General features: G+C 37.6%; 3 protein-coding genes, 1 non-coding gene and 2 pseudogenes across 6 annotated transcripts; 2 read left to right on the top strand and 4 right to left on the bottom strand.

The window, feature by feature from the left end:
- Positions 1-236: 236 nt before the first annotated feature.
- Positions 237-842, top strand: LOC143616101 (uncharacterized). The gene has a single exon (XM_077089039.1). It carries the CDS (start codon positions 237-239, stop codon positions 840-842), a length of 606 nt encoding a protein of 201 aa, XP_076945154.1.
- A 5,883-nt stretch (positions 843-6,725) lies between these two features.
- Positions 6,726-6,798, bottom strand: TRNAF-GAA (transfer RNA phenylalanine (anticodon GAA)). Its single transcript has one exon. It is a non-coding gene; the product is annotated as a tRNA-Phe (tRNA).
- Positions 6,799-7,135: 337 nt separating this feature from the next.
- LOC143616104 (tRNA:m(4)X modification enzyme TRM13-like) lies at positions 7,136-10,000 on the bottom strand. Of its 2 annotated transcripts, none has more exons than XM_077089042.1 (9): positions 9,884-10,000; positions 9,726-9,791; positions 9,330-9,629; positions 8,175-8,421; positions 8,034-8,091; positions 7,873-7,959; positions 7,666-7,773; positions 7,468-7,582; positions 7,136-7,373 (listed from the first exon to the last, which is right to left on the bottom strand). In XM_077089042.1, exons 1-9 carry the CDS (start codon positions 9,955-9,957, stop codon positions 7,178-7,180), a joined length of 1,251 nt encoding a protein of 416 aa, XP_076945157.1. In that variant the 5' UTR covers positions 9,958-10,000; the 3' UTR covers positions 7,136-7,177. The 2 variants fall into 2 exon arrangements, with proteins under 2 accessions (XP_076945157.1, XP_076945158.1); XM_077089043.1 differs by having other exon boundaries at positions 8,175-8,415.
- A 5,136-nt stretch (positions 10,001-15,136) lies between these two features.
- LOC143616100 (cyclin-dependent kinase F-4 pseudogene) lies at positions 15,137-16,210 on the bottom strand (annotated as a pseudogene).
- Positions 16,211-21,660: 5,450 nt separating this feature from the next.
- LOC143616105 (pectinesterase pseudogene) lies at positions 21,661-23,699 on the top strand (annotated as a pseudogene).
- Positions 23,700-23,752: 53 nt separating this feature from the next.
- On the bottom strand, positions 23,753-26,961 carry LOC143616106 (uncharacterized). Of its 2 annotated transcripts, XM_077089045.1 has the most exons (8): positions 26,623-26,961; positions 26,520-26,553; positions 24,953-25,165; positions 24,759-24,848; positions 24,425-24,675; positions 24,253-24,300; positions 24,070-24,165; positions 23,753-23,942 (listed from the first exon to the last, which is right to left on the bottom strand). In XM_077089045.1, the coding sequence occupies exons 3-8, from the start codon at positions 25,130-25,132 to the stop codon at positions 23,915-23,917; spliced, it is 693 nt and encodes a 230-aa protein (XP_076945160.1). In that variant the 5' UTR covers positions 25,133-25,165; positions 26,520-26,553; positions 26,623-26,961; the 3' UTR covers positions 23,753-23,914. The 2 variants fall into 2 exon arrangements, with proteins under 2 accessions (XP_076945160.1, XP_076945159.1); XM_077089044.1 differs by having other exon boundaries at positions 23,753-24,165.
- Positions 26,962-27,266: the final 305 nt, after the last annotated feature.

Genomic DNA, 27,266 nt, shown 5'->3' with positions numbered 1-27,266 from the left:
GCTAGGAAGTTCCTGCCCAGGGAAATACTGAGGGGAAAAACCTGACGGACCAAAAGGAGCTAGTCTGGAACTTGCATACGGACGGGGCTTCCAATGAAGATGGAAGCGGAGCAGGTCTGAAATTGGTCAGCCCGGAGGGGACTGAATTCACATACGCCATACGACTGAGTTTTGTTAGCACTAACAACGAAGCTGAGTACGAAGCTTTGCTTGTCGGCCTTCGAGTGGCGCAGAAAATGAAGGTTAAGCGCATCCAAGCCCACGTGGATTCTTTACTGGTAGCCAATCAAGTCAATGGGGACTATGAAGCGAAAGATCACAAGATGATAGAATATCTCAAAAAGACGAAAGAGTTACTACAAAGATTACAGGAAGCAAGGGTGGTACACATCCCCCGGGGCCAAAACAAGAAAGCTGATGCACTCAGTAAGTTAGCCTCTGTAGCCTTTGATCATCTAGCAAAGGAAGTCCGGGTGGAAACCTTGGGACAACCATCCATCTTGGAAAAGACTGTCGGGAATGTGGAAACACCTGGGTACAGTTGGATGAACCCCATCATCCGATATTTGCAAGAAGGAATCGTTCCCGAGGGGAAGCAAGAAGCCCGGAGACTAAGAATTAAGGCAATGCAATACGAGATGATAAACGGTGCCCTTTACCGGAAGTCCTACTTGGGTCCGTCCTTGAAATGCATCAATTACGAAGAGGCGGAGTACATCATCCGGGAAATCCACGAGGGGATATGTGGGATGCACATGGGGGCTAAAATGGTTGCCGCACGAGCCATGCGAGCTGGTGCCAGCCATGTTTCTGAGTGCTTTGCGAGAAATCCGGAAATGTGACAGCTGCCAGATTTATGCCCCAGTGACGAGAAAGCCGAAACTCAACCTAGTACCGGTTAGTTCTTCCTGGCCCTTCCGAAAATGGGGCATCGACATTGTGGGTCCGTTCCCGGAGGGATCAGGCAAGGCTAAATTCCTCATAGTAGCGATCGACTACTTCTCTAAGTGGGTCGAGGCGAAGCCCTTGACCACAATCACAGGGCAACAGGTCAAAAAATTTGTATGGGAAAACATTGTGTGTCGTTTTGGAATACCTCACACCATTGTGAGTGATAATGGGAAACAATTCGAGGGAGGAATCTTTCGAGAATGGTGTGAAGAGCTACACATCAAGCAGGTCTTCACGTCAGTCGCACATCCCCAGGCAAATGGGCAAGTAGAAAGAGCCAATAGAAGCATTGTGGAGGGTATCTCCACCCGACTTGGAAGAGAACGGGGCTCGTGGGTCGAAGAGCTGCCCCGCGTTTTGTGGGCCCATCGTACTATGCGGAAGGTTAGCCATGGGGAAACCCCTTTCAGTTTAACCTACGGTACCGAAGCGATGATACCGGTAGAAATGAACGTACCCACATCGAACGCGCCTGAGTGAAAGGGAGAATGAAGATGATCTCAGGTTAAACTTGAATTTCGCCGAAGAAAGAAGAGAGGCAGCAGCACGACGAGAAGTTGAATACAAAAAGGCAATGGAAAGGTACTATAATGCAAAGGTGAGGGAAGTGAGATTTAAAATAAGGGATCTTGTATTACGAGAAAATGAGGCAAGTCGACAAGAGAGACAAGGGAAACTGGGACCCGATGGGAAGGGCCCTATCAAGTCATTTGGACGGGAGATAAGGGATCATACAAGTTAGCGTACCACACGGGAGAAGTACCCCGCACGTGGAACGCCATGCAGCTAAGAAAATGCTACGCCTAGAAGGCCCCTGCCCGAAGGAGACGGGAAAGAAGAGAATGCAAAGGGCTCTCGGGCGACATTCTTTTTGTGATATCCAACCGTACTCTCAACTGTGACTATGTTCACATTCCAATAATTACCTCTCCGGGAGGGAACTCATGTAATAGAACAGCAATACTATGCTTTTTGTAATCAATCTATGATATGAAGTTAAACAATATAATACTTTCTCTATGAAATTTAGTTTTTTTTTTAGCTAAGGGTCACCGTCTCCAAGACGACTCCCAAACTAAGATTCACAAATACCCCCTCCATCTCAGAAGATGAGAGGGAGGCCTCGCTGATAGGCTACATGGTTAACCAGTAAACTGATCAAACAAGGCGACATGTCCAAAACTATCCTGAGAAACCCAACCGGGTTCGAAAAACACAATCAAATATAGCAAAAGGCTAGTGATTAAAGTTACCAACCACATTCGTGGTAAACAAGGTTCAACCCCTGAAGGGGGGGAAAATGTCAGTTACACCAAAAGCACAGGCCCACATAGGGGCTAGCATAAATAAAAGTTCTTACAAGTAGCTAAATAAACGAAATAAAACGCAAAAGACACCGGGAACAGCAACCATTCGGACAGTTTAAGGATCATCCCTGAGGGGATGGGGTAGGAGGATCGACAACCAGGGACATGGCTTTAATCTCCTCCACCGAGATGTCGGGGACGGCCGAGAGTTGGTCCAGAAACGGGGGTTCGTAGGAGACATAGGTACCATAAGCTTTCTCAGCTTATAATAGAGTGCATCTCCAGGCAACGGTTTGGAAGAAGAGATTTCTTTTAAACCCTTTATATAGATGATTTGTATAATGTAAATGGCATGTAAGAACCGAACTATTCATTTCAAATATAGATAGATCAGCCATCTCTTCGATTTCACAAGAGAAGCCTTTCATAATTAATCCCCAAACACGCACATTATTCACGTACTATAATCTAGATTCATCTGAGGTTTCTACAGCACTTAACACGTGCAACCAGTGCCTGAACGCGTATAACTGGGCCCGCTTACACAAGCGGAGCAGGTTACACATCGCTCGATTAAGCACATACATGGGCTACGTTACGTGCATTATGTGGTGTCGGGCGCACGTTTCCTGGCTTCAGTAGTGTTAACAGCTATGCAAGCGACCAAAATTTTTGCATGCGCAGCCAATGCCTGAGCGCGCGTAGCCACACCAAAATGTGCGTAACATGCATTTAAAGACATGTAAACCGACATATTCATACCCGAAACCCGTCTAGAACCGACATGTTTTGATCCAAACCCGTCCCCCGAACCAAAGTAAACTTTTTTTTAATCCCTTTTAACATGTATGTTTTTAAGGTGATCAGATCAGGTTGCCAACACTTGGTTTTTTTATAAATATAAAAAAACTAATGCATTAATTATGAGTATAACAACTATATGATATGTGAAATTACCATATGTAAGTACAAGTGATGAAACAGATTTACCTCTGGTCATACAAGTGTATCCTTTTGCTTTCCACCCTCTCTGATCTCACCACGAAAACTCCATCACTCAACCTAAAAGTGAAAAATAATAACTTTTTTTTTACTATATATTAAAAATTAAAAGTAGGTTTTATTAAGAGTATCTTATATTAAATTCAGAATACCTTTCTGGCTTTCCCCTGATTAGAACAGGCTATATCCGAGTGACTCCAACTAACGTGTTGAGAACTACCCCTCCGGAACCTTTAATACACTTAATGGCATCATCAAGGAAAGATGCACCTATGAACTAACCCTCCAGAATCTTTAATACCCCTCCAGAACCTTTAATACACTTAACGACTCCGCTTTGACCCGAACCAATTTGATTCTTTTTAAAGTGGCCCGCTTTCGTAACAACTATATGATATGTGAAATTACCATATGTAAGTACAAGTTATGAAACAGATTTACCTCTGGTCATACAAGTGTATCCTTTTGCTTTCCACCCTCTCTGATCTCACCACGAAAACTCCATCACTCAACCTAAAAGTGAAAAATAATAACTTTTTTTTTACTATATATTAAAAATTAAAAGTAGGTTTTATTAAGAGTATCTTATATTAAATTCAGAATACCTTTCTGGCTTTCCCCTGATTAGAACAGGCTATATCCGAGTGACTCCAACTAACGTGTTGAGAACTACCCCTCCGGAACCTTTAATACACTTAATGGCATCATCAAGGAAAGATGCACCTATGAACTAACCCTCCAGAATCTTTAATACCCCTCCAGAACCTTTAATACACTTAACGACTCCGCTTTGACCCGAACCAATTTGATTCTAATTAAAGTGGCCCGCTTTCGTACAAACACATTTCACCGTACCCGTTTTGACTCGGCACCCAATCGACCTGCCTGTTTTTTTTACCCAAACTAACATGTTTTAAGAGGCCCGTCTTGACATGAACGAAATATGTTATTGTTCCCTTCAATCTCAGTATCAGCGACTCGTTCGTCAAGTCGAGGAACAGTATGACAGACTACTGATTCAATAGGGCCATCAGAGACAGAGATCAAAAGAACATCAGGTTGATCCAAGTACTATCATCTTCATCTTCTATTGAAATGGTAGAAAGACGGCCAACCCCAATATCTAAAATCCACTTATGAAACTGTCGTTGAGTATCTCCATCACCACTTACGGTCGGACGATGCATGGGCATATTAATTTTCAAGGTAAAACACTTCATAAATAGTTTATGATCATTAAACTTTCCGTATTAAAAGGCTTTATTTACCTGTTCTTAAAGGTAGGCTCGGTGGTAGTTCTTGTAAGTAGCTTCCTTTATGAGTGCCCCCCATCTATTAAGACAACAATAGCAAACGTTAGTATCATGCATTTTAACACTAATGCAATCGGTGGTAGTTCTTGTAAGTAGCTTCCTTTATGAGTGCCCCCCATCTATTAAGACAACAATAGCAAACGTTAGTATCATGCATTTTAACACTAATGCAAATTAAACTTATCACGGAAACCTACTCACCTGAAGTTCTTAAAAACCTCACCCCTTCATCTGACCTGCACAGATTAACATCAATTCAGCGATTCAGAAATATATACACCAAAAAACACACATACAAACTCATTTCACAAACCAAATGACTTTTTTTAAGTGGCCCATTTTGACCCAAACCAATTTGGCTTTTTTTAGTGGCACGTCTTGACCCTAACCAATTTGATTATTTTTGACGTGGCCAGTTTTCATACAACTTCATTTCACATTTTCACTCAAAACCTGTTTTGACTCGACACCCAATCCAACGTGCCTATTTTGACCAGAACCAAAAAAAAAAAAACGTTTAATGCTTTGTCTCGACATGAACTAAATTCATTTTTATTAAAGTGGCCCGTTTTGACTTGAGCTCATTTTCACTCGAACTCGCTTGACCAAACCAGGTGTGACTCGAATCTGTTTTGACCCGTTATCCGACCCGACCAGCCTGTTCTACCAAACTTATGTTGTGTTGGTACATGCCCCAATTAAACACACAACCCTTTGTATATTGCAACAGTAAAACTTAGAAATCAAAAGTAAACATTTAATCTTTACACTACAACATAGAATATGTATATAACATCAGCAACCCTTTGTATATTGCAACAGTAGTTGCACTAACCTGACTAAGTGGATGTAGCCTTGAATATCATAAAGACTCCATGATGGGGGGGGGGGGGGGGGGGGGGGGGCAAGCAGCAACTCGTTAATTCGAGCAATTTAATGCAGTAAACACAAAATTAAATAAGAGTCAGAAACATAAAATATGTGCTAGACACTTTATCAAACATTTGGTGTGCAGTACATAATAAATCAATTTAAAAACCAAAAAATCAAACCTCATATTTCTCCTTCTTTCCCGTTTATCAGAGCTAGAACCTCAAGTAACACGGTAGCAGCAACACCGTCGATCCAATCAGAGGAAAATTAATTGACCGAAGTAAACCTAAGCCTCCTATGTTGGAGAGAATTCCGGTTAACTTAAAAACCACCATTTCACTGGAACCGCCCAATTGACAAATGTCTCCAGTTGGTCGGAGGGAAAACGACGGGGGTCTCGGGCGGCGTTGACCATGTTCCTTCAGTTGTAATTGAGAATGGGTGGGAAACACCTACGCGAGGATGAATGATTGAAAAAGCTGATTATATTATTATATTAATTGAGATAACCGCTGGAGATAACCGCCGAAAACTGTATGATCTAGGGTTAATATTTCAACTCAATTATCTGTCGTTCATGGCCATATAATATATAATTAAAAGTATGTCACTTCTCAAATATTATTTCCTTCCATTTTGATCTATGTCGAATCCAAAAATAAATATAATATATAATTAAAAGTATGTCGCTTCTCAAATGTTATTTCCTTCCATTTTGATCTATGTCGAATCCAAAAATAAACAGCACGCCAAAGCCCTTAAACAGTTAAACCTTCCACCAATGTATTAAGATTCACCTGATCATCATTTAACTTTATCTTTACAACAACATTCACGTCTCTTTCAAGTATAGACCTCATCTTTTTATAATTTAAAAAAAGTCAGATATATCAAATTCCTAAAATGTTTATAAGAGGTTGACGTGTTACATATTTTCTGACATCTTAGGTGAGATAGACATATTGCAAGTGAATAACTGTGATGAACATGAATAAGTTTAATTTACAATACATATACACCTTAATACCTTACCATGTTTAGGTAACACCACTCTTACTCAAGCTGACTCGGGTAATGTACCGTTTATGCGTGTTAACCTCAGGGTAAGGCAAACATATGTAATCACCCGTTAATAGCAATAAACACACTTACTTTATATGAAAGAAGCAAATATTGGCACTTTTATTTTAATTTTAAATTTTAAATAGGTGCCATGATCCTGAAATTAAAATAGCAACAGCATTACAAACATAAAAAACGTCAAAAAGATATACTTTATTGCGGTGAGCGTGAATCGAGCACGCGACCTTCAGATCTTCAGTCTGACGCTCTCCCAACTGAGCTATCCCCGCAGCTTTGATATGTTGCTCTGCTAAACCTTAATAAAAGGAATTGTTTTCAGCTAAGTTTAAGCATCATATTCTCAAACTTGAAAATTAGAAAAAAAAAATACTACTTTTATCTTAAAATGGTATTCATAGAAATCTTCATATATTAAATAAAATGATCCAAATTGCAATAGAGAGGTGGATAAGCGGGCAACAAGCTGTGCCGCCACCCTCTTTTGAATGGCAAACTCTACTGAAAAATTATATTGAAAAAATAGTTCAAAAACTAATTTAACTTCAATTCTAAAATAGTGTTTTACTGTTTTTCTCTCTCTATTTCTCAAATCATAGTACAAAAATACAAAATTTTGTTTGGTGAAAAACAGAGACCAAATCAAGATCCTCAACGCCTTGCGAGGAGCAAATGGTTTTCAGGAGAGATGTTAGATGGAACATATTTGACAAGCTTGGATTCTAGTCCATATTCCCTCATCCACTTTAACCTCCCTGCATCAATAATATCTTTGCACATAAACCCCAGCTCAGCCCGCTCTCTAGCCGACATATTAATACCTCCACCAATATCCTTAACAGTATCCCTGCCAAACACAAACAAAACACATTCCTTCATCACTTCAAATAAAGTAACGAGTCGTTTCACAATTTCATAATTAGAATATGAATGATGAGTACAAGTTTGTATCAGCAACGTCTGAACTGTGGTCTGCGTCTACTGCCCAGCTGGTAAACCATGTGATTGCGTGGAAATCGTCTTTTGTAAGCTCCAAATTTAAGAAAAACTCTTTATCTGCAACCCAAGAAACAATTATTATTACTTTCATGAGACTTACAACAAACGTAACTTAAAAAACGTTGGGATTTGGATTTTACTGATATAATGTTTCCATTGGCAGAGATGGTGGCAACAAGTTGCTATAGAAAGTCCTCTCAAACTAGATTTGGCTGCACCTTCCCCAACACAACACCTTATGGTCATATCTGCCAATTAAAAGAAAACAAAGTGAGGACTTTATTAATTAATAAAAAATTGATACAATTTTGTAGGACCGCCCAAAAGTAAACAAAAACAGCCATTACCAGTCGCAGGTCCACACAGATGTTTTCCAATCGCCAAATAAGGAAGTCCTTTTAATGCCTCGATTGCATTCAAATTTAGGTCCTCAACTACAACACACAATAAGAAAAGATAAAACAATGGTCTACAAGATCAACAATTCAAGTTTGGATGAAATCCTTACTGTCAATTCTCAACCGCTCTAATATCAAGCTCTCTTTCTGTCGCAAGCTTCGATCAGCCTAATGATTGGTCTTTATAAGTTGTCTGATTTTTGTAATGATAAAAACAAAGAAAACGATGTCTGAATAGCAGCTTCACTGACCTTAAGTTTATATGATTTGCGTTCAATCAAAAAGACTTTTGAGACCCCATAACAGTCTGCCAGCATTTGTGTCAAGTAACCTCTTCCGGCTCCAAACTCAACAACTGCAGGAGAATCTGCAGATGAACTGTTACAATGAAGCTGTTCCCCGATACTAGAAGAATTCAACGCTCCAAGCTTCTCCAAGTTTCCAAGAATTGATGCCTGCTGGATAACATGTTTTTCTTGAAATGGTATTTTCCTGTAACTCCATTGATTAATAATAAGTTTTTTTTTTTACTTTTTTTTCATATATTAAATAAAAGGATCCAATTACAATAAAGAGGTAGATAAGCGGGCAACAAGATGCGCCGCCACCCCCTTTTGAATGGCAAACCAAAACAAAACGGTACTTCTATATTTCATTGGATAAATATACTCATGACAAGGAACGCCATGTAGGCACATAAATCAAGTACACATATTCTGTGAAAGCAATAAAAAGAATAATATGGTTACAGAATTTTCATGACAGGGAACATATTTTTTAGCATTCTGTCATGAAATTGACCCTGAAATAGGTATGCATCCCTCAAAGTATTGATATACAGGCACTTGTATGCTTCATTACAAATGTATAAGTAATTAACATAGTTGTCAAAGTGCACATACTTTGCAGCATTCTGTCATGAAATTGACCCTGAGATAGGCGCACTAAAGATGCAAGGGGTGAGCCTTGGGCCTAGGCGCGAGACGCTTAAAAAGCGAGGGCCCGAGATAAGCAAAGCGCATAGCATAAACATAACATTTTTGGGGGTTTTAGACATATTTTAGGCTTGTCTAGCGCTAATTTTGGCTAGTTCTAGGTCATATTTGGAAGTATAAGAACAGTTTGCCGGAATTTGCATAATCTAGCCAGGATTTTGACTGGAATCTCGCCAATCGCCTGGATGGCAGCGAGGCGCTTTCCCTGCACCTTGCCTAAAGGGCCTAAGCGCGCACCCAAAGGGCTTTTGACAACATACATTATTAATCAATCAAATGCGTAAGTTAGTATAAAACTAAAGTAGCCATTTAATATGTCTTCTATAGGTTAATCATGATTGAGATCAATACATAATATAAAACTTTCTAACTTGCAAATAAAATAAAATCGCTGCATTTCATGTGCCATACCAGTCAATGGCGCGGTCAATCCAACTCCTACAAGCATCCGGGACAATGTACGAGTCCAGAATGTCCTTACACACCGAATCATGAACAAATTTTATCTTTTCAATCAACTTAATAAGTTGAGGTTCAGTCATGGACTGCACAGCCATCCTCTTCAACTCGGAAGTAACACCTTCATGATCGTCTTCTTCACCGCCTCCATTAATACCTTTTCGATAGAAAGGTTGAAGAGACAACGAGTTCTTGTGCTTAAGCAACGGGCAACGTTTAAGGTGAGACTCAAGGTTAGATTCCAGTACAGAGCTGATCCATGATTCATCAATTAATAATAATAATAATAATAATAATAAAAATAGGGAATTAGGTTATGGATAATAATTAATAAGAAGTGAGAGTTACTGTGAGGGATCAATTGAGCATAGAATCCAGATGTCATCGGACCGTTTGGAGTGATTACCGCAAAACCTAGATTAGATAACAGAGATGATTAAGGGGGTAAAGTTGTGTTAGTTAATGGTTAATTAATAATTACTAATAATTGTTTATGTTTAGATTACTCGGAATTAGCGATAGGAGGAATTGCACAGAATCTCTTCTTCTTCGGCAGCCAGAACTTGCAGCGGCTCGACATTCGCCTGAACCCTAAAACCGTCGCCGGTGGGATTATGCAAGCTGGAGACTAGGCTGTTCGAAAAGATCCATGGGATATGGTAAATGACAATAATTTCCTTTAACTTATTATGGGTAAAATGTAAAAACCGTTGATCTTCCTTGACAATAATGATCCTGTAATGGCACAAATGAAAATTGAATTTATAGTATAGAAATTACCAATGTTGTTGAAATCGGGCCGGACCGGCCGGTCAAACCGGTCCGAACGGGATTCGGTTCACCGACCGGTCTGGTTCACATAGTTCGCTCGGCTGACAGGGAATCGGCCGGTCGAACAGGTTCGGCCGGTCGTATCGGAAAACCGGACCGGTTGAACCGGTTTTCTAAGAAAAAAATTTTTTTTTTTTTGAAAAAATCATTTTAAAGCTTGATCCGTCATTTTTTGACCAAAATTGTTCGGCCGGTCCGACCGGTTGAACCGGTGAACCGGTGGGTCATCAGGTTCGGTGTCCGGTCCGGTTATGAAAACATTGGAAATTACATTTAAATTGGGACAATAAAAAATGAAAAAATAAACATTTAAAATGAGACGGAGCAAGAGTATATTATTTTATATTTTATTGTTTATTATTATATTATTTTCTAAGTAGGGAGTCTTACTGAAAACATACTCTTTACTTTTATATTTTTATTGATAGAAGTAAGGTTTATCTACATCATATCTTGTTGTTGTTGACACATAATATAAATCATTGATGATTATACACATATATTATATATCTTCTTGTTGTTTGAGATTGAATTTAAATCATTGATAATTATACACTACATGTTATATATCTATTTAATTTGCAACTTACTTATAAAAAATGGTTGTAAATGATGCTTTTGAGATTGTGGTTTTTCTTTAATAGTTGTATTTTTGGCTTGTTTTGTATATTCTACTTTGTTAACATTTGTATTGTTGGGTTCCAACTACTGAATTGGTATGCATCCACGTTTGGTGAGACGTGTCGATATTGTAGGTCTCAAACGACCAGATCTTACGCGCGAACGGATTTTGCACTAGATAAACTTTGAGAAGGGTGTGGTAAATCAAACGACCGAACATATCAATCAATCAATCAATCATACCAAGTGGAATTCTACCAATAGCAAAGTTATAAGTAGGTATGGGGAGGATGGGATGTAAGCACACTGTACCTTTATCCAATGGGATAGAGAGTTGGCTTCCAGTGAGACCCTCAGCTCTAAGAAACATATGCATGGGAGAATATAAAAGGGCATCAAAGTTCAACAGTAATATAATTGATAATAGCACGTAGTAAAATTAATAATACTAATACATGTATAGATAACAATATAAAAATATATGAAAAGAGAAAAACATAATGGTGTGTGACCAAAATAAGGTAAAGAAAAACCCATAAGGTACTCCTTTCTCCCTAAAAATCCTTGGTCTTAATTCTAAGTCTCCAAGAATTCATATTGTAACATCCCAAAATTTCCATAATAATATTTTAATATATTATTTGTTTTAACGGAAGAGAATTTACCCGAGTTAGTAAATAATAAATAGAGAAATAAGGAGACTATTAAATGGAATTAATCATGGACTAAAAAAGAAAGATGGGTCTTAGGTCCATGGGCTTAAGGGGTATTTAGTATAAATACCCCTTAAACCCTAATCATTTCCATTTCCATCCATATTTTCCATCTTATTCTCTCCACACCTTAAAACACACTTAAGCCATAAACACCCCCATATCCGCCGGCCACCATTCGGAACCACAAAACCAAGCCTCATAACATAAAATCTTGGATTATACAAGGGAGCCATCAAGTCCTTGTTCACAACCAAGCTAGTCGTGACCTTAGAATCATCATAAAGGTACGTTCTTAATCTTAAAGGTTACGTTTTTATGAACGAATAATCATGAAACTCAAACCTAGAGTAGATCGGGTCTAGTTATTTCATAAAGTAGCAAACTTGATGATTAAAATGGACTTAATGGACATATGGTTATATACGGCTCATAGATGAACCCTAATCTTGCCTAGAACGATTTAAAGGTATAAAGGTCTAAGTTTTATGCCTAAAACGGGATAGATCTTGAAGCCGTGATAGTAATGGGTGTGAAACGGGTTGGACTAATGATGATTAAGGGTTAAAAGTTCATGGATTGAACCATAAACGTTAACTGGGCTAGGTGAAAGTTACAAAAATGGAAAGATGAGATGAACACACCTCACCTGAGGGTTCTCGGCCAAAACTGGGGGTTCTCGGCCAACCCATGTTCTCGGCCAGGCACGAGATTTCGGTCAACCAAGGTTCTCGGTCAACCCAGTGTTCTCGGCCAAGAGTTCTCTACCAAAGAGTTCTCGACCAGATCTCTGTTTGGAGTTGGGCCTGAGCCCAGATGGGCCCAAGTACCATAATGGACAGTGGGCTAAGCCCATATCTAAAATAAAGCAAACTAGCCCATTATCTCAGGCTTATCAAGCAAGCCCAACTTAGAAAGTGGCTAAAAATGTTAATGGAAAATGTGTTAAGAATGTTAATGGAAATAAAAATTTTCTAAGCTGACCTGACAGCTCGACCCCAGCCAGGGGCTCTGCCCCTTGGACCCTGCTAGGGGCTGCCGCCCCTATAACCCCGCTGCCAGGGGCGCTGCCCCCGGACCTCGTTCGTTGTGGGCTATATAAAGATAGAAATATGATATGAGTAGCAATAGTTAATTGATACATGTACATATTATACACTTAGCCGTGCACAGCTCAAGAAAGAGATTACCATAAACGGTGAACGTAACCGACTTCAGGTGAGTTTCTAGCCCCATTTCATTGTTATGTTTTCGGGGCTGTGTGCATACTCGATGTGATAGTAAATACACTTACCTTAAATGGTAAGTGTATGCCATGTATGATTTATGTGATAGATATTATGTTATGACTGTGAATGAAAGTTTGTCGATACGTGAACGATCTTCGGATATTGCACGTGTTGACAAGGGAGGTATGTATATTAAAGATGAATGTGTATAATATAAATATATGTACGATATATGAGTATGTAATTACGAATAAAGAAAGTATATGTATGAGTATGTAAAGATAGTACGAACGAGGATGAAGAAAGATGGATCAGACCCTAATAATATCTGAGATAGAGAAGACGGGATCAGACCCTTATAATATCTGAGATAGAGAAGTAAAAAGGGATCAGACCCTAATAATATCTGAGATAGACAAGAAAGGGATCAGACCCTAATAATATCTGAGATAGACAAAGGAAAGAGGGATTAAACCCTAATAATATCTGAGATAGAAAAGGAAGGGATCAGACCCTAATAATATCTGAGATAGAATGGACAGTAAATATATATAAAGTATGAACCTAATAAGGTATGTACGTATGTATGAAAGTACGATATATAAGTAAGTAGTAAAGTAATTATTATGTATCTTCGGATGCATGATCGAAGGTAAGTGAATGTATTGTATGATGTATGATTAACTAGAACTCACTCAGCGTAGCTGACTTTTAGTATGCACGCAGGTGAGTAGGATGCGTCAGCTAGCGTGAGCGGGACACCTGGCAGAAGAATAAAAGCCTGGCATCCGAAGACCTTTTATGTTTTATAAGTTATGTTTTAAATTTTGAAAGACAAGAAGAATGCTTTAAGACATGTTTATGATTTGATATGTAACGTTACATGATAGTTTTATGTTCCGCGTAAGGTTTTTATTAACTCTGATATTTAGAACTGGGTTTATGAGTAAATCCAACGTCCAAATGTGAGGCACCGATAACGGGGCCTTACACATATCCTCAACCATGTCCTTTGAGAGGTTTAGGTCTAGCAAATCATGTCTACTCCTCTCATCCCAAGTCAATTTATGTCGACATCTACCCCTCATCTCCTCTATAGTCAAACGACCGAACATAAATAATATAAAGATAAAACAAATGAACGATCTCGTTGTCGGTTAAAAATTGATACATTAAGCAAGAACCGGGATACTAAAAGCGGAAATGCTCAGGATTTTATACCATTGCGAGATTACTTACCATGTAATTTGGCCAAACCACAAGAGACAAATAAATGATAAGCTGTTTCCTCTCCTTCGCACATCGTCTCTAATTTGTCATTTCTAGAAATCTCTTACCTAATTTAAAACTGTGGTTTAACATCTAGCTTTCCCCTTTCTTTGGAAGTAGGAAGGTCTTCCGTCCCAAATGTTACTACTTATTATAGTGTGTTAACGATGCTTAAGGTAGTTTATTACCAATCCACCCATTTAGGGATGAGCTTGGGACAATACATGTATTCGTACTTGTACCTGTACCTAATTGTACATGAACCAAAAATCAATAAACACATGTACCGATACTCGTACCAAATTTTCCGGTATGGTACGTGTATTGGTACGGGTATTTTTAGTACGGTACCCGATTTTGTACCACTTTGCTTTTATTATTTCCAATTCTCCAACGACCTTAAAACCGGTACCAGTACGAGTAACAAATAATCTGAATTAGTCCGGGTATCGGTACTTGTACAAATACGTGACGGGTACCAAATTAGTACAAGTACCAAATTGGTTGTCGATTTAATAATAAGATAGTATTGAAGAACCCTTCGGTCGCCAACTTTAAGTGATTTGTTTGTTGGTTCGAGACTTGGATGTTATATTATTTAATATTCAAGAAACGTTTGGTAATTATTCAATAGTAGCATGGTTGGAGAATTTTTTTTATATATTAATATGAAGAATCTCAATTAAACCTGTATATTCCAAACATGTACAAAATACCAAACGTACATGTGCCGTACCCGTACCTGTACTCGATTGTACCTGTACCGAAATTCATCAAAAATGAGTACCAATACCCATACCGAATAGGCTAAATCGGTATGGGTACATGTACGTGTACGGTACGGGTACGAGTACGAATATTTGAAACAAAATGTTCATCCCTACACCCACTTATGAAGTTGGTCACTATAAGAAGCAACGAGGAAGGTCGCGAAGGATATTAATATCTTGACAGTAAGACTTGAATTTTTTTCCAAAGGTTAATGAAAAATACTGATTAACCAAAACAAATGAAGTACTTACAAGCAAATTCACAAAATATTACCACAGTTTGATCCGAGTTAAACCCTAAACTAAAAACAATACAAAAGTGACATTCAAGTTGCAACTAATTCACACTTTTTCCCCATCATAAACTCAAAGGGATTTTCAGGAAGCATACGAATCAAATCATCATCATGCGCATCCGCAACGTCTTCAAAACTTCTCAAACTTGATTTCTTCTTCATCAACTTTTCGAACACAGGTGGTGAGCAAGGCTCGGTGTCCTGAAGGTAACAACCACCAAAGAAAGGATGTTGAAGTGCCTCCATAGCCGTGGGTCGCGCGTGTGGAGACCATGAAAGAAGTGAAACGATCATATCAACCGCTTCGGAGCTTGCCATCGGTAACAATTCAGAAAACCGCACACCAGGCAAATTTGGGAACTCATACTTCATGTTTCTTGCAAGTTCAAGTCCCTCGAACCAGGAACTTTTCGTCGGGGCGCCTAACACATAGCAGATTCTATGGAATACGCGTGGATCAGAAGAACCTTGAAACAATGGTCGAAAGGTGAATAGCTCAAACATTATCGCGCCCATCGCCCACATATCAACAGTCGAATTGTAAGTCTCCGAATGTAGAAACACCTAAGGGGCATGATACCAGCTTGTTGTAACGATATCTGTGTACAACCCATCATCTATCTCACAGGCAGCACCAAAATCACTTATCTTAACTACACCATTGGAAACTAGAACATTCTCCGGCTTTAGGTCACGGTGCATGTAGCGTTGCGGTGCAAGCATGCAAGACCTCTAAAGATTTGAAAGCAGATGTGTCTAACCTCGGCTTCTGAGAACGGTGTTGATCGATAAACCATAAGATCGTAGAGACCGCCTTGCATGCATTCAAATACCAGGAAGATGGTGTTGTGATCATTGATTAAATCCTCGAGTTTGACGATGTTTTCATGGTTGTTGAATATGAGTGCTTTCACTTCTCTTTGCATCATGGTCTTGTTCGATGATTCGTACTTTGTTAACAGTTTCTTGATCGCCACGGTTTCATAAGTCTGCTTATTGAAGGCCTTCCAAACAACACCGAATGAACCACTTCCAAGTTTTTCGATTATTTGATACTTGTCCATAGTCCTGCCTATACGTACAAAAGTTTTAAAGATTATAATAAAGAAAGAAAGAAAGAAAATATGTTGAATACGCTGCAAATAAATGATTGCTTACGGAACACGGACTCAACAAAGGGATTGAAGAGAACTGAAATTGATAATTGTTATATTTGTGAACTAGTGCTTGCTTATTTATACAACTCCTTGAGGATTATTCTCACTTGGCCAGATATTTCCGTATAAAACTAATTAATTACTCTTTAAAAGTATCTTATTCAAATATAGTAATATTGTATGTTTTTTTTTGAACGGTGACTTTCACAGTTAAGTTAGCACTGTGCGATCAAGTCGTGCCCCACCACCCCACTCAGGCCAGCTATGTTGACATGATCAGGATCCACGCTGGCATCCAAGTTTGGCTTGGCATTCCCGGTAAAACCCAGTTTGCTCACCCCGTCCGAAGGCACGACAGGTTTTTAATGCTCTACAAAAATCCGGTTGGAATCAGGTTTCGAACCCAGGACACCCGAGTCATCCATCATGTTCTTGGCTATTGGGGCAAGCCCCGCAGATTATCGTAATATTGTATGTTAGTGATTATTTTTATTTTTAGCAATGATTTTAAATTTAAAATATTGATAATTATCCTAGATATTTAAATTATTTGAAATTCATAAATTATATATTCTAGTTATAATAATATACGTTTATCAAAGTTTACAACTGACGCACCCCCATTTAATATTCTTACGTATTTAAAAACTAGATTGGTGTCTGCATAACATGACGGGGAAAAAAATCATAGTAATTATATAACAAGTAGTTTTTATCCTCTGTATTACGGGGTTTGTTTTATATCGTTTGTTTTAATATTTATTTTTTTTAATTTATATTTTTTATTGTATCAAAGCTAATAATATATTTATGGTTTGATGATAAATTGTTTCACATGAGATGTTATAACCCAGTAAAATCTATATGTTTTTGATGAGACCCAATACCCGTTTATTTTTTTTACTATAAAATTGGTTTTTTTAATTATAAATAATAATTATGAAAGTTAATAATATACCTATGGTTTGATGAGACCCAAGACCCGTTTATTTTTTTTACTGTAAAATTGTTTTTTTTTAATTATAAACAATATTTATGAAAGTTAATAATATACCTATGGTTTGATGAGACCCAAGACCCGTTTATTTTTTTTACTATAAAATTGGTTTTTTAATTTAAATAATATATATTTTTTAAAATAAATAATATATTAATTTTTAGTATATCCTATTTTATATGATTTTTACATCATTAATTTGGTGAGAATAATTTTTTATTTAATGAGATGTTATAACCCGTTTAAGGAATATCTGGGTTTGGTAAGATCCATACCCATGAATTCGGGTCAAATGCATGAGAAGCCTTCATTTAAAAATCAAGCAAATCTGGTGACTCCAAAAAAGGTGGGAGCGACCAAATCGCGACACCTGGGATTTTTGGATCTTCGATTATATATATTATAGATTATGGATGTTTAAGGTTCGTTTGAAACCTTGAAAACGTTTGAACCAATCGGGCAATCATCACTTTTGGTTAGCTGGTTTTCGAATGTTCAAACCATAGAAAACGGTTGGGTTTATGGTTTATACAGAAATTAGCCATTTAAACCGGATCGGTCTGTAAACTTATTATTGAAGCTCAATGTGTGTAACCAAACCATCTGTAAAGATTCAGTTTAAAGTTACAACGGTTCAATTTCGGTTCTCAATAACAAAAAAAATTGAACCAACGGTTTGACTCACGGTCTAAAATGGGATTCGTTAAAATCGAATTGTGAACACCCATACGTAATATGTTAATTTTTTTTATTTGAAAAATTATAGCAATACCATACCCAAAGTAAAGACAATAAAATGCTCTTTTTTATGATGCAATTTTTAATAAAAAATATTAATGTATGAAAAAGTTATGGCCGTTGAAAAATCGCTGATGGAAAGTTATTTACAATTACAATTAAAAAGGAATATATGGGTAAAAATAAAATTACATAGTAGTAACTATTTTTAAAATTTATAAAAGTTGAGTAAAGTTGTGGGGACAATGTTGTAACTATTTCAAGACATAGGACAAGTTTGTCCCTATCTTACATGCTATATAAGTTATACCTTATGCATTTAAAAGTTGTAAATTACTTAAAAATAGGGTGTGTTAATTCACATGTCTCTCATGTATTATATATAGTATAGATAAGATGTTTGGGAATGTTTGGTTTTGTGAGTGTATAAGGTATAAGTTATAACTCTCTAACTTATAACTTATGTCTTCAATAAGCTATAAGGAGGTAAAATAAGGAATCCCAAACACTCTCTTAGCTCGGAAAAAGCTTGTTTCAAATCAAACGATGTTCAAGCATAAAGATATCGTTCGTTTCTTTAAATTCAATCAAGCCAAACCAAGTATGAGCAAACATACATTTGGATCGACTCAATTCGTGAATAGTCCTGTGACTCCTGTCTAAAACAACCCTAGTTGAGATAAGTTGAGGGTATTAAAAACTAAGTTGATGGCATTAAAAAGTAAAAATGTTTGTATATGTTTTATTCGGCCCATATTGCTTCGGATAAAAAAGATGGCGATGACCCATGAGTGGTATTGAATTTTATTTATTTATTTTTTACTCTTTTCATGTTAACAACTTTAATGTATTTAACTATTTATCCGTTTTTAACTTGTTAAGTCTGTTAATTAATTTGATGTGATTAAAATGAACTCATTTACAAATGTTTGTCCAAATGAACCCGTTATTATTTAATGAATGGGTCAAGTTTGTTATTGTTATTCATAATTCAAGTATAAGGGGATTTCAATTCATTTGATTCGCTTTCTTCACTAACTTGAATGAACCATAAATATGGTTAGTTTTAGGTTTGAGAGTATATTCATTCGAAATCAATCATATTATCCTTTTAATTTTACATATTAAAACCAATAAATTATGTGAATCAAACCGATAAAAACGTAAATTAATTCATTTTCATTGAATTTCAACGAACTGAACAAACGCACATTATTAAGAAGTCAACTTGGGATTTAAAAGCCAACATTATTTAAATATCAAACACACACGTAAAACAAACAAATATATATAGTAAAATCCTTACTAACAACAACCGCAACCTATTAGTAGAATCTAGAAGAGAATAAAGTGAAAACAAACATTTTTCCTCGTTTGAAAAAAGTGATATAAAAACGAGTATAGGGTAAATAAACCGAACACCCCCCCCCCCCCCAACTTTGAGAAACTATACCGCTGGTCCAATGTTTTAATCTTGGGTAACAATTTTAGTCTCTGGGTTAGATGGTTGTTTTCGGTCCACGAGTTGGACCATATGGTGCCCGAATTACATATCAATGAAGGGAACAACAAGCTTTATTGCCATTTTATGATCCCGGGTACTGACTTAGAATTCGGTTTAGTGGCTTTAGGCAACAATGATGCTATAGGTTTAGCTAAGTATGTAGGCGAACATAAGCTTATAAATGTTTACATCGAACATGGTAAGACGAAATCGAGTACCTACTTCATAACACCACAAAGACCAAGAGTTGTGATTGAAAAACTGTACAATGTAGGAACTAGGAAGGCACAGCTTTAGGCCAAATAAGTTGTTTGTTCATAGGATCATCAGGGGTGGATCTAGATAATAGGGTGCGGGTTCACGAAAACCCACTAAGTTTCGAATATTATATAAAACGTTTATATAAAATATGAGAGTGAACCCACATATAAATTGTGAGTGAACCCATAAGCAAAGTTGAACCATGGTCTTATGGTAAACACCTCGCTTTGTCACTGTGAGAACACAGGCTCAATTTCCACTACTAGGAAAACTAATAACCCCCCCCAAATATATTTGTTCCCTTCATTTATCCGTTCTATTTCGCGTTTCCTTTTGGATAGGATCTAGCCAAAGTAAATTGTATTAGAATCAAATGCATTTTATGACATTTCAATCTCACAATAGCAACATAATAACATCACCCTGGTTTTTTTGAAAAAAACAAAAAAAAAGGTCAAGTCAAACAGTCTTCTTCACAATCTACATACTATGGCTAGGGATATGGTACAAGGAATTACCGGCATCTCGTAGAAAAATAGTATAAAAAAGCTTTTCTAATATATAATATTTTTATGTAAAATAAAAATAAGACAACAAGGTATAAAAAAAATTAAATTAATACCAGCTAAATTAGATTACCTAAAAAAAACTATAAGCTTTACACAAGCCCTGGTAAAAATTAAAAAGTTGTTATAGATTTACTTTTAACTGTTGAAAGGTCTCTCCAACGCATAAATGGTTGGGAATTCACGTTCTCATCATCTTTAGTAAAATCAAGGCCACCACGAAGAAATTCATAACAAGCTCTACCATAGTTTTTAGCGGATAACCCCAATTTAGGTTTAATAGTACATCCCACCAGGGGACGACAATACTTGTTCAATTTATCTCTCTCAACTTGGATACCGTGAGGCGGACCGTCGAAAGTTTTAACATACGCAGTAGGAATTCGCAAATCTTCCAGACGTAGAGCACGCATGGCTTTGAACCCAAATACATTTAATTTTAGAGTTCGAAGAGCTTTAAAAAAATAAAAAAAAAGAAGAAAAAGCATTTTTATTTTTAAAACAAATACTAAAAGAACTTTTAAAATGAAAGAAAATTCCATTATTTATACCGCGAGAAATATACAAATCAAATGAAACTGAAATAGAAAAGGATTCCATAATAAGCAATCCTCTAGCCGTTTCTTTTATTTTTTATGATTGGTTACTTAATCATTGGTGTTTGTACCTCACTATCTTGCTATCTTATGCTTGACCCAAGTTCTAAAAGTTGTGGCATTCATTTGATTAGCTATAAGCCTATAATATGATTATTTTGCACAAAATTATGTAACTCTTGTCGACTAAAATCAACACAATTTGAATAATTGGTATATGTAGCAACTGGTATATATATGAATGCGATTATATAAATCGTCCGATTGTTATCATTCCATGTCATAAAATAAGAAAAGTGAGATATGCTAGCCTTTCTAAAAGAAGTTTTGGTCATTATTTTGAGGAAACAATGATCTTAGTAAATCTCAATCTTGATACACTGAATGAACCGAACCGTCTAACCGACTCGAACCATCGAATCGATCCGAATGGTCGGAACGACCAAAACCGTAAGACCGACCCGAACAGTGAACCCATTGAAAATATTCCTGCATCCGCCACTACATAGGATAGCATGAGGAGGCAACTATGTAAATATTAATTACTTAAGAGGCTTGAAAAGTAATATTTAAAATTTGATCATAGTTAAGACAGAGATATATATAGTTAGTTATCCCGAAAATAATTAGCGAAATACTAGCAAATCATGATGGGCTGAAACAAATCCTTAAAAAACATGCGATGTATCTTAACTCCTAAATTATAGGATTAACGTTAACTCATGATATATACATACATCCACCCTCCAAACATTTCCATTTCTCCCTCTAATCAAGGATGTAGGGAGAAGTAACAAACAAACACGCCATGGCTGCAAGTAAGATCGTCATATCCATTATATCCTTACTCTTGGTGGTCGGTTGCGTCCTTGGTGTCGTTCTGTTAATCATCAATAGCGAGAAGTCTGATGAAAGCATCAGCACGAGCACGAAAACAGCCGAAAGCATATGTAAACCAACCGAGTACAAAGAGGCTTGCAACAAGGCGGTGGCAGAGGTGGCCAAAAACTCCTCTGCCACCCATGAGGACTACATCTTGGCCACCATTCGTGCCACCGCGGATGAGCTGCAAAAGTCCCTTGAAAAGGCCAAGGCCCATAAGAAAGATTTGGGTGATGATAAAAAGGAATCCCATGGTGATATGGAGACTTGTGAGAAAATGATTGGGTATGCATCAGATGAGCTCCAACAGGTTCTTAAAGTTGTCTCTGAGACCGAAGCGGTCTCGTTAGTCAAACAGATTGACCCTATTTTGGTCTGGTTGACCGCCATCCGGTCGTACCAGACGACATGTGTGGAAGAGATTCGAGACGAGAAACTGAAGAAAGACATGCAACAAGGGTTGGAAACTTCTAATGAGCTTACATTCAATGCGCAAAAGATTGTGTATAATGTGCTTGATATCCTTAAGGATATCGGAGTCGATATGGGTGATCTAAATATCTCGCTCCCTCCTACCGGACAACGTAGGCTATTGTATGAGCTCGATGAGATGAACAACTACGGTTTCCCGTCGTGGGTACCGAGTGTTGACCGTAAGCTTCTAGGAGCCAAAAAGGATGGCGGTGGCAAGAAAGGAGGAAAAGCGAAAGGCCAAGGATTGTTTACAACTCCACCACCGCCACCTCTCCCGCCAAACCCCGTACCCAACGCTATTGTGGCTCAAGACGGTAGCGGAAAGTTTAAAAGCATCAAACAAGCTTTAGCGGCATACCCTGCAAATCATCAAGGACGATACATAATTCATATAAAAGCCGGAACATACAACGAAGGACAAATCATAATCGACAAAAAACAAAACAACGTGTATATGTATGGTGATGGCCGTGACAAGACCATAATAACCGGGTCGTTAAACTTTGCAATAGCGAAAATTGGAACCTCGCAAACCGCAACCGTGGTTGCTCTCGGAGAACGATTTATGGCTAAGGGAATAGGGTTCAGAAACACGATCGGACCGGCGGGACATCAAGCAGTTGCTTTCCGGTCACAGTCTCCGCACACGGTTATGATGGATTGCAGTTTCGAGGGTTACCAGGACACATTATACTACCACGCACACGAACAGTTTTACAAGAATTGTCTCATCTCAGGAACTGTGGACTTTATATTCGGGGTGGGACGGGCTTTTATCCAGGACTCGGATATCCTTGTTAGAAAACCCGAACAGAATCAAGCGAACATGGTGACAGCCGACGGAAGGATGAAAATGGAAGAAACCGGAGGGGTGGTGCTTCATAATTGCAAGATCATGGCGGCACCAGAGTTGGCTCCGGTGAAGGCGCAATTCCCGACCTACCTAGGACGCCCGTGGAAACCAGCAGCAACGTCAGTGATAATGATGTGTGATATCGGAGATTTGATCAAGCCAGAAGGGTGGACCACTTGGGAATCACCGGAAGGGAAGAACAATCACTTGTCATGTATGTTTAGAGAGTATGGAAACAGGGGTCCGGGTGCCAACATGGCAGGTAGGGTCAAATGGTCGGGTTTTAAGCCGATCACAAATGAGAAAGATGCACTTGGTTTTACAGCCGGCACGTTCTTATTGGGAGGGACTTGGCTACCTCAATCCGGTGTACCGGCTAGACTCGGGTTATGATTCATTAGTCTTCTTCCATGTATGTAACATCAGTGTAAAAGGTACAAATGTAACCAGATCCATATGTGTCAAAGGTTAGTGTTGTAATTTGTAATAGTTTGGTGTACCCCTAAGTTATTTACTTAAAGAAGACCATTTTCCGGGGTTTAATTTTTTAGAGACGTGTTGTATTGATCGCGCCCTGATAAACATAATCAATGTCACTAAACCTAAACACTAGGTACAAAATTAAAAGGGTACCAAACAAATATACACAAGCTAGTTTTAGTTTAACTTTCCTTATAACTATACGTCAAAAGACGCTTCAATTACAAGAGGAATCAACATAATATGCATAGATAGAAATGACTCGAGGCCAGAGGCTTACATTGACTCGAGGCCAAAGGCTTACAACTGCTTCTCACTGGCGACCACCCTATCATGAAAGTATCAATCAATCCAAGAACAAACGCCAGCACGTGGCATATGAAATTAGTAAACTTTTCTTTGTGTTTCAGAAATATTATCTTCATGCTTTAAAAGAAAGGATAGGGGGCAACCACCTTATAAACGCGCGAGGAAACATCGACACCTTAGCTTTGAAAAGCAAAAGATATAGCCCGTAGCACGGAAGGTGAAACAAAGCGATGCCTAAATACCTAAAGGTTGTATAAAGTCTATTAAGCTATGGAATATAGCAAACAATATCCAGAATAAAATTCATTAGATGCAAGTATGCAACATACCACGTGGGAGCCCATGGAGTGGCAAGATCAAGGAAAGGATAAGGCCACCTGAAATCACCATATTATTATTATTATTATTATTATTATTATTATTATTATTATTATTATTATTATTATTATTTATAAACGAAAACATAAACGGGCTCTTGTTAGCACAGAAAGTGAAACTCACCATGAAAAGCAACACACATGCATAACCCACTGGAAAACTATATAGACTGAGCTATATAAGACAAAGTATGTTAACCCGTGCCAAGAAAATGCTGCACATGAAACGGAAACGAGCAATAACAGAACGAAAAGATAATAATATTCGAATGAAATGAAAATAAAATGGTCACAAAACCGATTACTTACTAAACTGTTGAGAGCAGAATCTATGATGAGAAAAACAGCATTAAAGAAATGCATGCAACCAATCAACTGCCATAACCATTAGAAATTAATCTCAGATAGTAACATAAAACGAAACATATATCAATAATTAGCCATCATTGAAAACTAACCAAGGTAAGCTTGAAGTTATCACCAGTTTGAAACGGGAGTAACAGGCACCAAAATACAATGTCAGTAAGCAGAACCGCACCTGCACAAGTCTGATGTCATACACTAAGTATCAGCTTAAACAGTTAATAAATAAGAATCACGCTCAGGTCAATGATCATAGATAAACCTTAAATGAATGTGATGTGAAGAATACCTGATAAATATTCTGCATAAGATTTCCCCAAAATCCAGCTTCTTGATTAAATTGCATTTGCAGCTTGATGGAAGCTTCGTTATCTTTCGCCATGGAATCTTCAACTGGGATGGAATCTTTTTTCAAAAACTTATCTTTCTCTTTATTTGGAATTGAAAGGGAATGCTCTTTATTGAGCATCCAGCAGCCGTGAGCAGATATGACGGTACCAAGCTACATAAAATTATTAATACCAAAAGAATTGGTGTAGATTAGCTAAATAAACGGCATGCCCATTCATATTTTGCACAAAGATGCAGTATAAAAATTATAACTCTAAAATATTTCAATTTGAAACATATTGATTTGAACAAGTTTGTATATAATTGACATCTTGTTTGGTAAGCCAATCAGCTAATCAAGTTTTTCTAATTCCTAATGGCTAACATTGTAATTGGTATATCTTCTTAACTGCTTATATTTGAATTCAGGGGGTGTTTGGGATTGCTTATTTTCACCAACTTATAACTTATTAACTTTTTGAAAAGGAATAAGGTGTTTTGAATTTCTTTTATTGTGAGAGGAAAAGTTTCATAAGTTACACTTTTGTAACTTATTAACTTAATGAAAAGTTATTATAAGGAGGCAAAATAAGGAATCCCAAACAACCCCTCAATATCCCTAACCTTACTAGGGGTGTAAACGAGCCGAGTTGAGCCCAAGCTTGACTAGGCCGAGCTCGAAGGCGGTTTATTTCGAGCTCTTTTTCACCAAAGCTCAAGCTCGGCTCATGAGTCAGTTTTTCAAGCTTGGGCTCAGCTCGTTTATCATTTATTAAGGCTATGCGTAGTGGAGGGGCTACAAATTGGGGCGAATTGTGAAACGTGGCGCCCAGTCAGCAAATAGTAATATAATATATATATATATATGTATATATAACACATACACACATAATAATATAATAATAATAATAAAATTATTCCTCCTCCCGGCAACAAATACCCCACGCCCCAGCCCCATTTCGCCCGGGGGACGGTGTTCCATCCCAATTTCGCCCCATTTCGCCCTCAATTTCGCCCCATTACACATGGCCTAATTAATTTTTATACGTCTTTTATTATTTATATCACTTTGAGAAAAACCTTAAACAAGCCTAACCTCAGCTCGAGCTTGTGTAGCACCTTAAACGAGCTCGGCTCGTTTTGACTTACGAGAGCTCAAGCTCGGCTTGTGAGTCAGTTTTTCAAGCTTGGGCTCGGCTTGTGAATTATTTATTAATTAATGTACATACGTTTTTAAATATTTTTATAATTTTGAGAAAAACCTTAAACGAGCCAAAGCTCAGCTCGAACGTTGTGTAGTGTGAAATTAATACATAGAAAAACAGTCAAACTAAAAAATAAACAAGGCTCGTTAACGCTCAACGAGCCTAAACAAGCTTCCCATACAAAGCTCTAGCTCGTGGTTAACTAAACATATTTATTTGAGGTTCGGGCATCTGATCTCAAGTAGCTCGCAAGCTGTTTGCCAACCCTAATTATAAACATTACAAACTCAAATTCAGTGATGAATCAAGCGGTTCGCATACCGCAAAATAGATCGTGACTAGTAAGAAAGTCCACCTGCAAATTCAATTATAATAAAATCAGTAGTATACAAAACTGAAATTGAAATAGAAATAGCATGCTGACTGTGTATAGAAATAGAATACGAAGAAGCCGAGTTGAGTAAAACAAATAGGCCATGGAAACGAAGGCGAATATTCGGTAAATAAGAAGCCAGACTGGATGAAGGTTCTTCCAGTACGGCATCCATAGATGATGATGATAATTAGTGGTAGGTGTGTTGTTGTTTTTGGTGGTGGTGATGAGTCGGATGGAGATGATGGCGGGAATGAGGAAGATTAGAGCACAGATGAGTACTTGCCATTGAAGCCAGTATTCTAAACCGAAGCCTCCGGTAACCATGGCCGGTTGGAGAAAGTACAGACGGTGTTTATGCCACGGACACGTCACGGTAAATTAAGTAATGGCTTGTTCTAGAGTCAACTATCGTGGCCCGTGGGGAGTGAGTGTTTGGTTTGTTAAATTTGATAGTGTTTAATTTCGAGAAATTAGTGTGCTTTAATAATAGGCTGAAAAAGTGGTTAATGTTTATGAAACACCAGGTTTTATGCCGTTGTTTTTATTTTTAGTTTCTAATATTAATATAATTTTATTTATCATATGATAGTTAATAATATATTTAAGGTTTGATGATAAAATAATTTCGAAAATAAATAAGACGTTAATTTGTTATAACTGGATTTGGTGAGTACGTACCATCACCTGCTTTT

The sequence above is a fragment of the Bidens hawaiensis genome, unplaced genomic scaffold, assembly GCF_021521415.1.
Source record: "Bidens hawaiensis isolate Kalapana, Puna unplaced genomic scaffold, B.hawaiensis_p1.1 tig00045753_1, whole genome shotgun sequence".
NCBI lineage: Eukaryota > Viridiplantae > Streptophyta > Magnoliopsida > Asterales > Asteraceae > Bidens > Bidens hawaiensis.
The sequence above is the reverse complement of the archived record's forward strand: the minus strand, read 5'-3'. Positions and strand labels throughout refer to the sequence as shown.

Excerpts from the sequence above, each read along its gene's own strand:
- LOC143616101 (XM_077089039.1), top strand. The coding sequence starts at position 237 with ATGAAGGTTAAGCGCATCCAAGCCCACGTGGATTCTTTACTGGTAGCC.
- LOC143616104 (XM_077089042.1), bottom strand. The coding sequence starts at position 9,957 with ATGTCGAGCCGCTGCAAGTTCTGGCTGCCGAAGAAGAAGAGATTCTGT. Across the intron at positions 7,774-7,872 it reads TCTGTGTGGACCTGCGACTG|ATATGACCATAAGGTGTTGT; the intron begins GTAATGGCTGTT and ends TTTAATTGGCAG. Across the intron at positions 7,374-7,467 it reads GACGTTGCTGATACAAACTT|GGATACTGTTAAGGATATTG; the intron begins GTACTCATCATT and ends TGTGTTTGGCAG.
- LOC143616106 (XM_077089044.1), bottom strand. The coding sequence starts at position 25,132 with ATGCTCAATAAAGAGCATTCCCTTTCAATTCCAAATAAAGAGAAAGAT. Across the intron at positions 24,849-24,952 it reads TTATGCAGAATATTTATCAG|ACTTGTGCAGGTGCGGTTCT; the intron begins GTATTCTTCACA and ends GTATGACATCAG. Across the intron at positions 24,301-24,424 it reads CATGTGTGTTGCTTTTCATG|GTGGCCTTATCCTTTCCTTG; the intron begins GTGAGTTTCACT and ends TGGTGATTTCAG.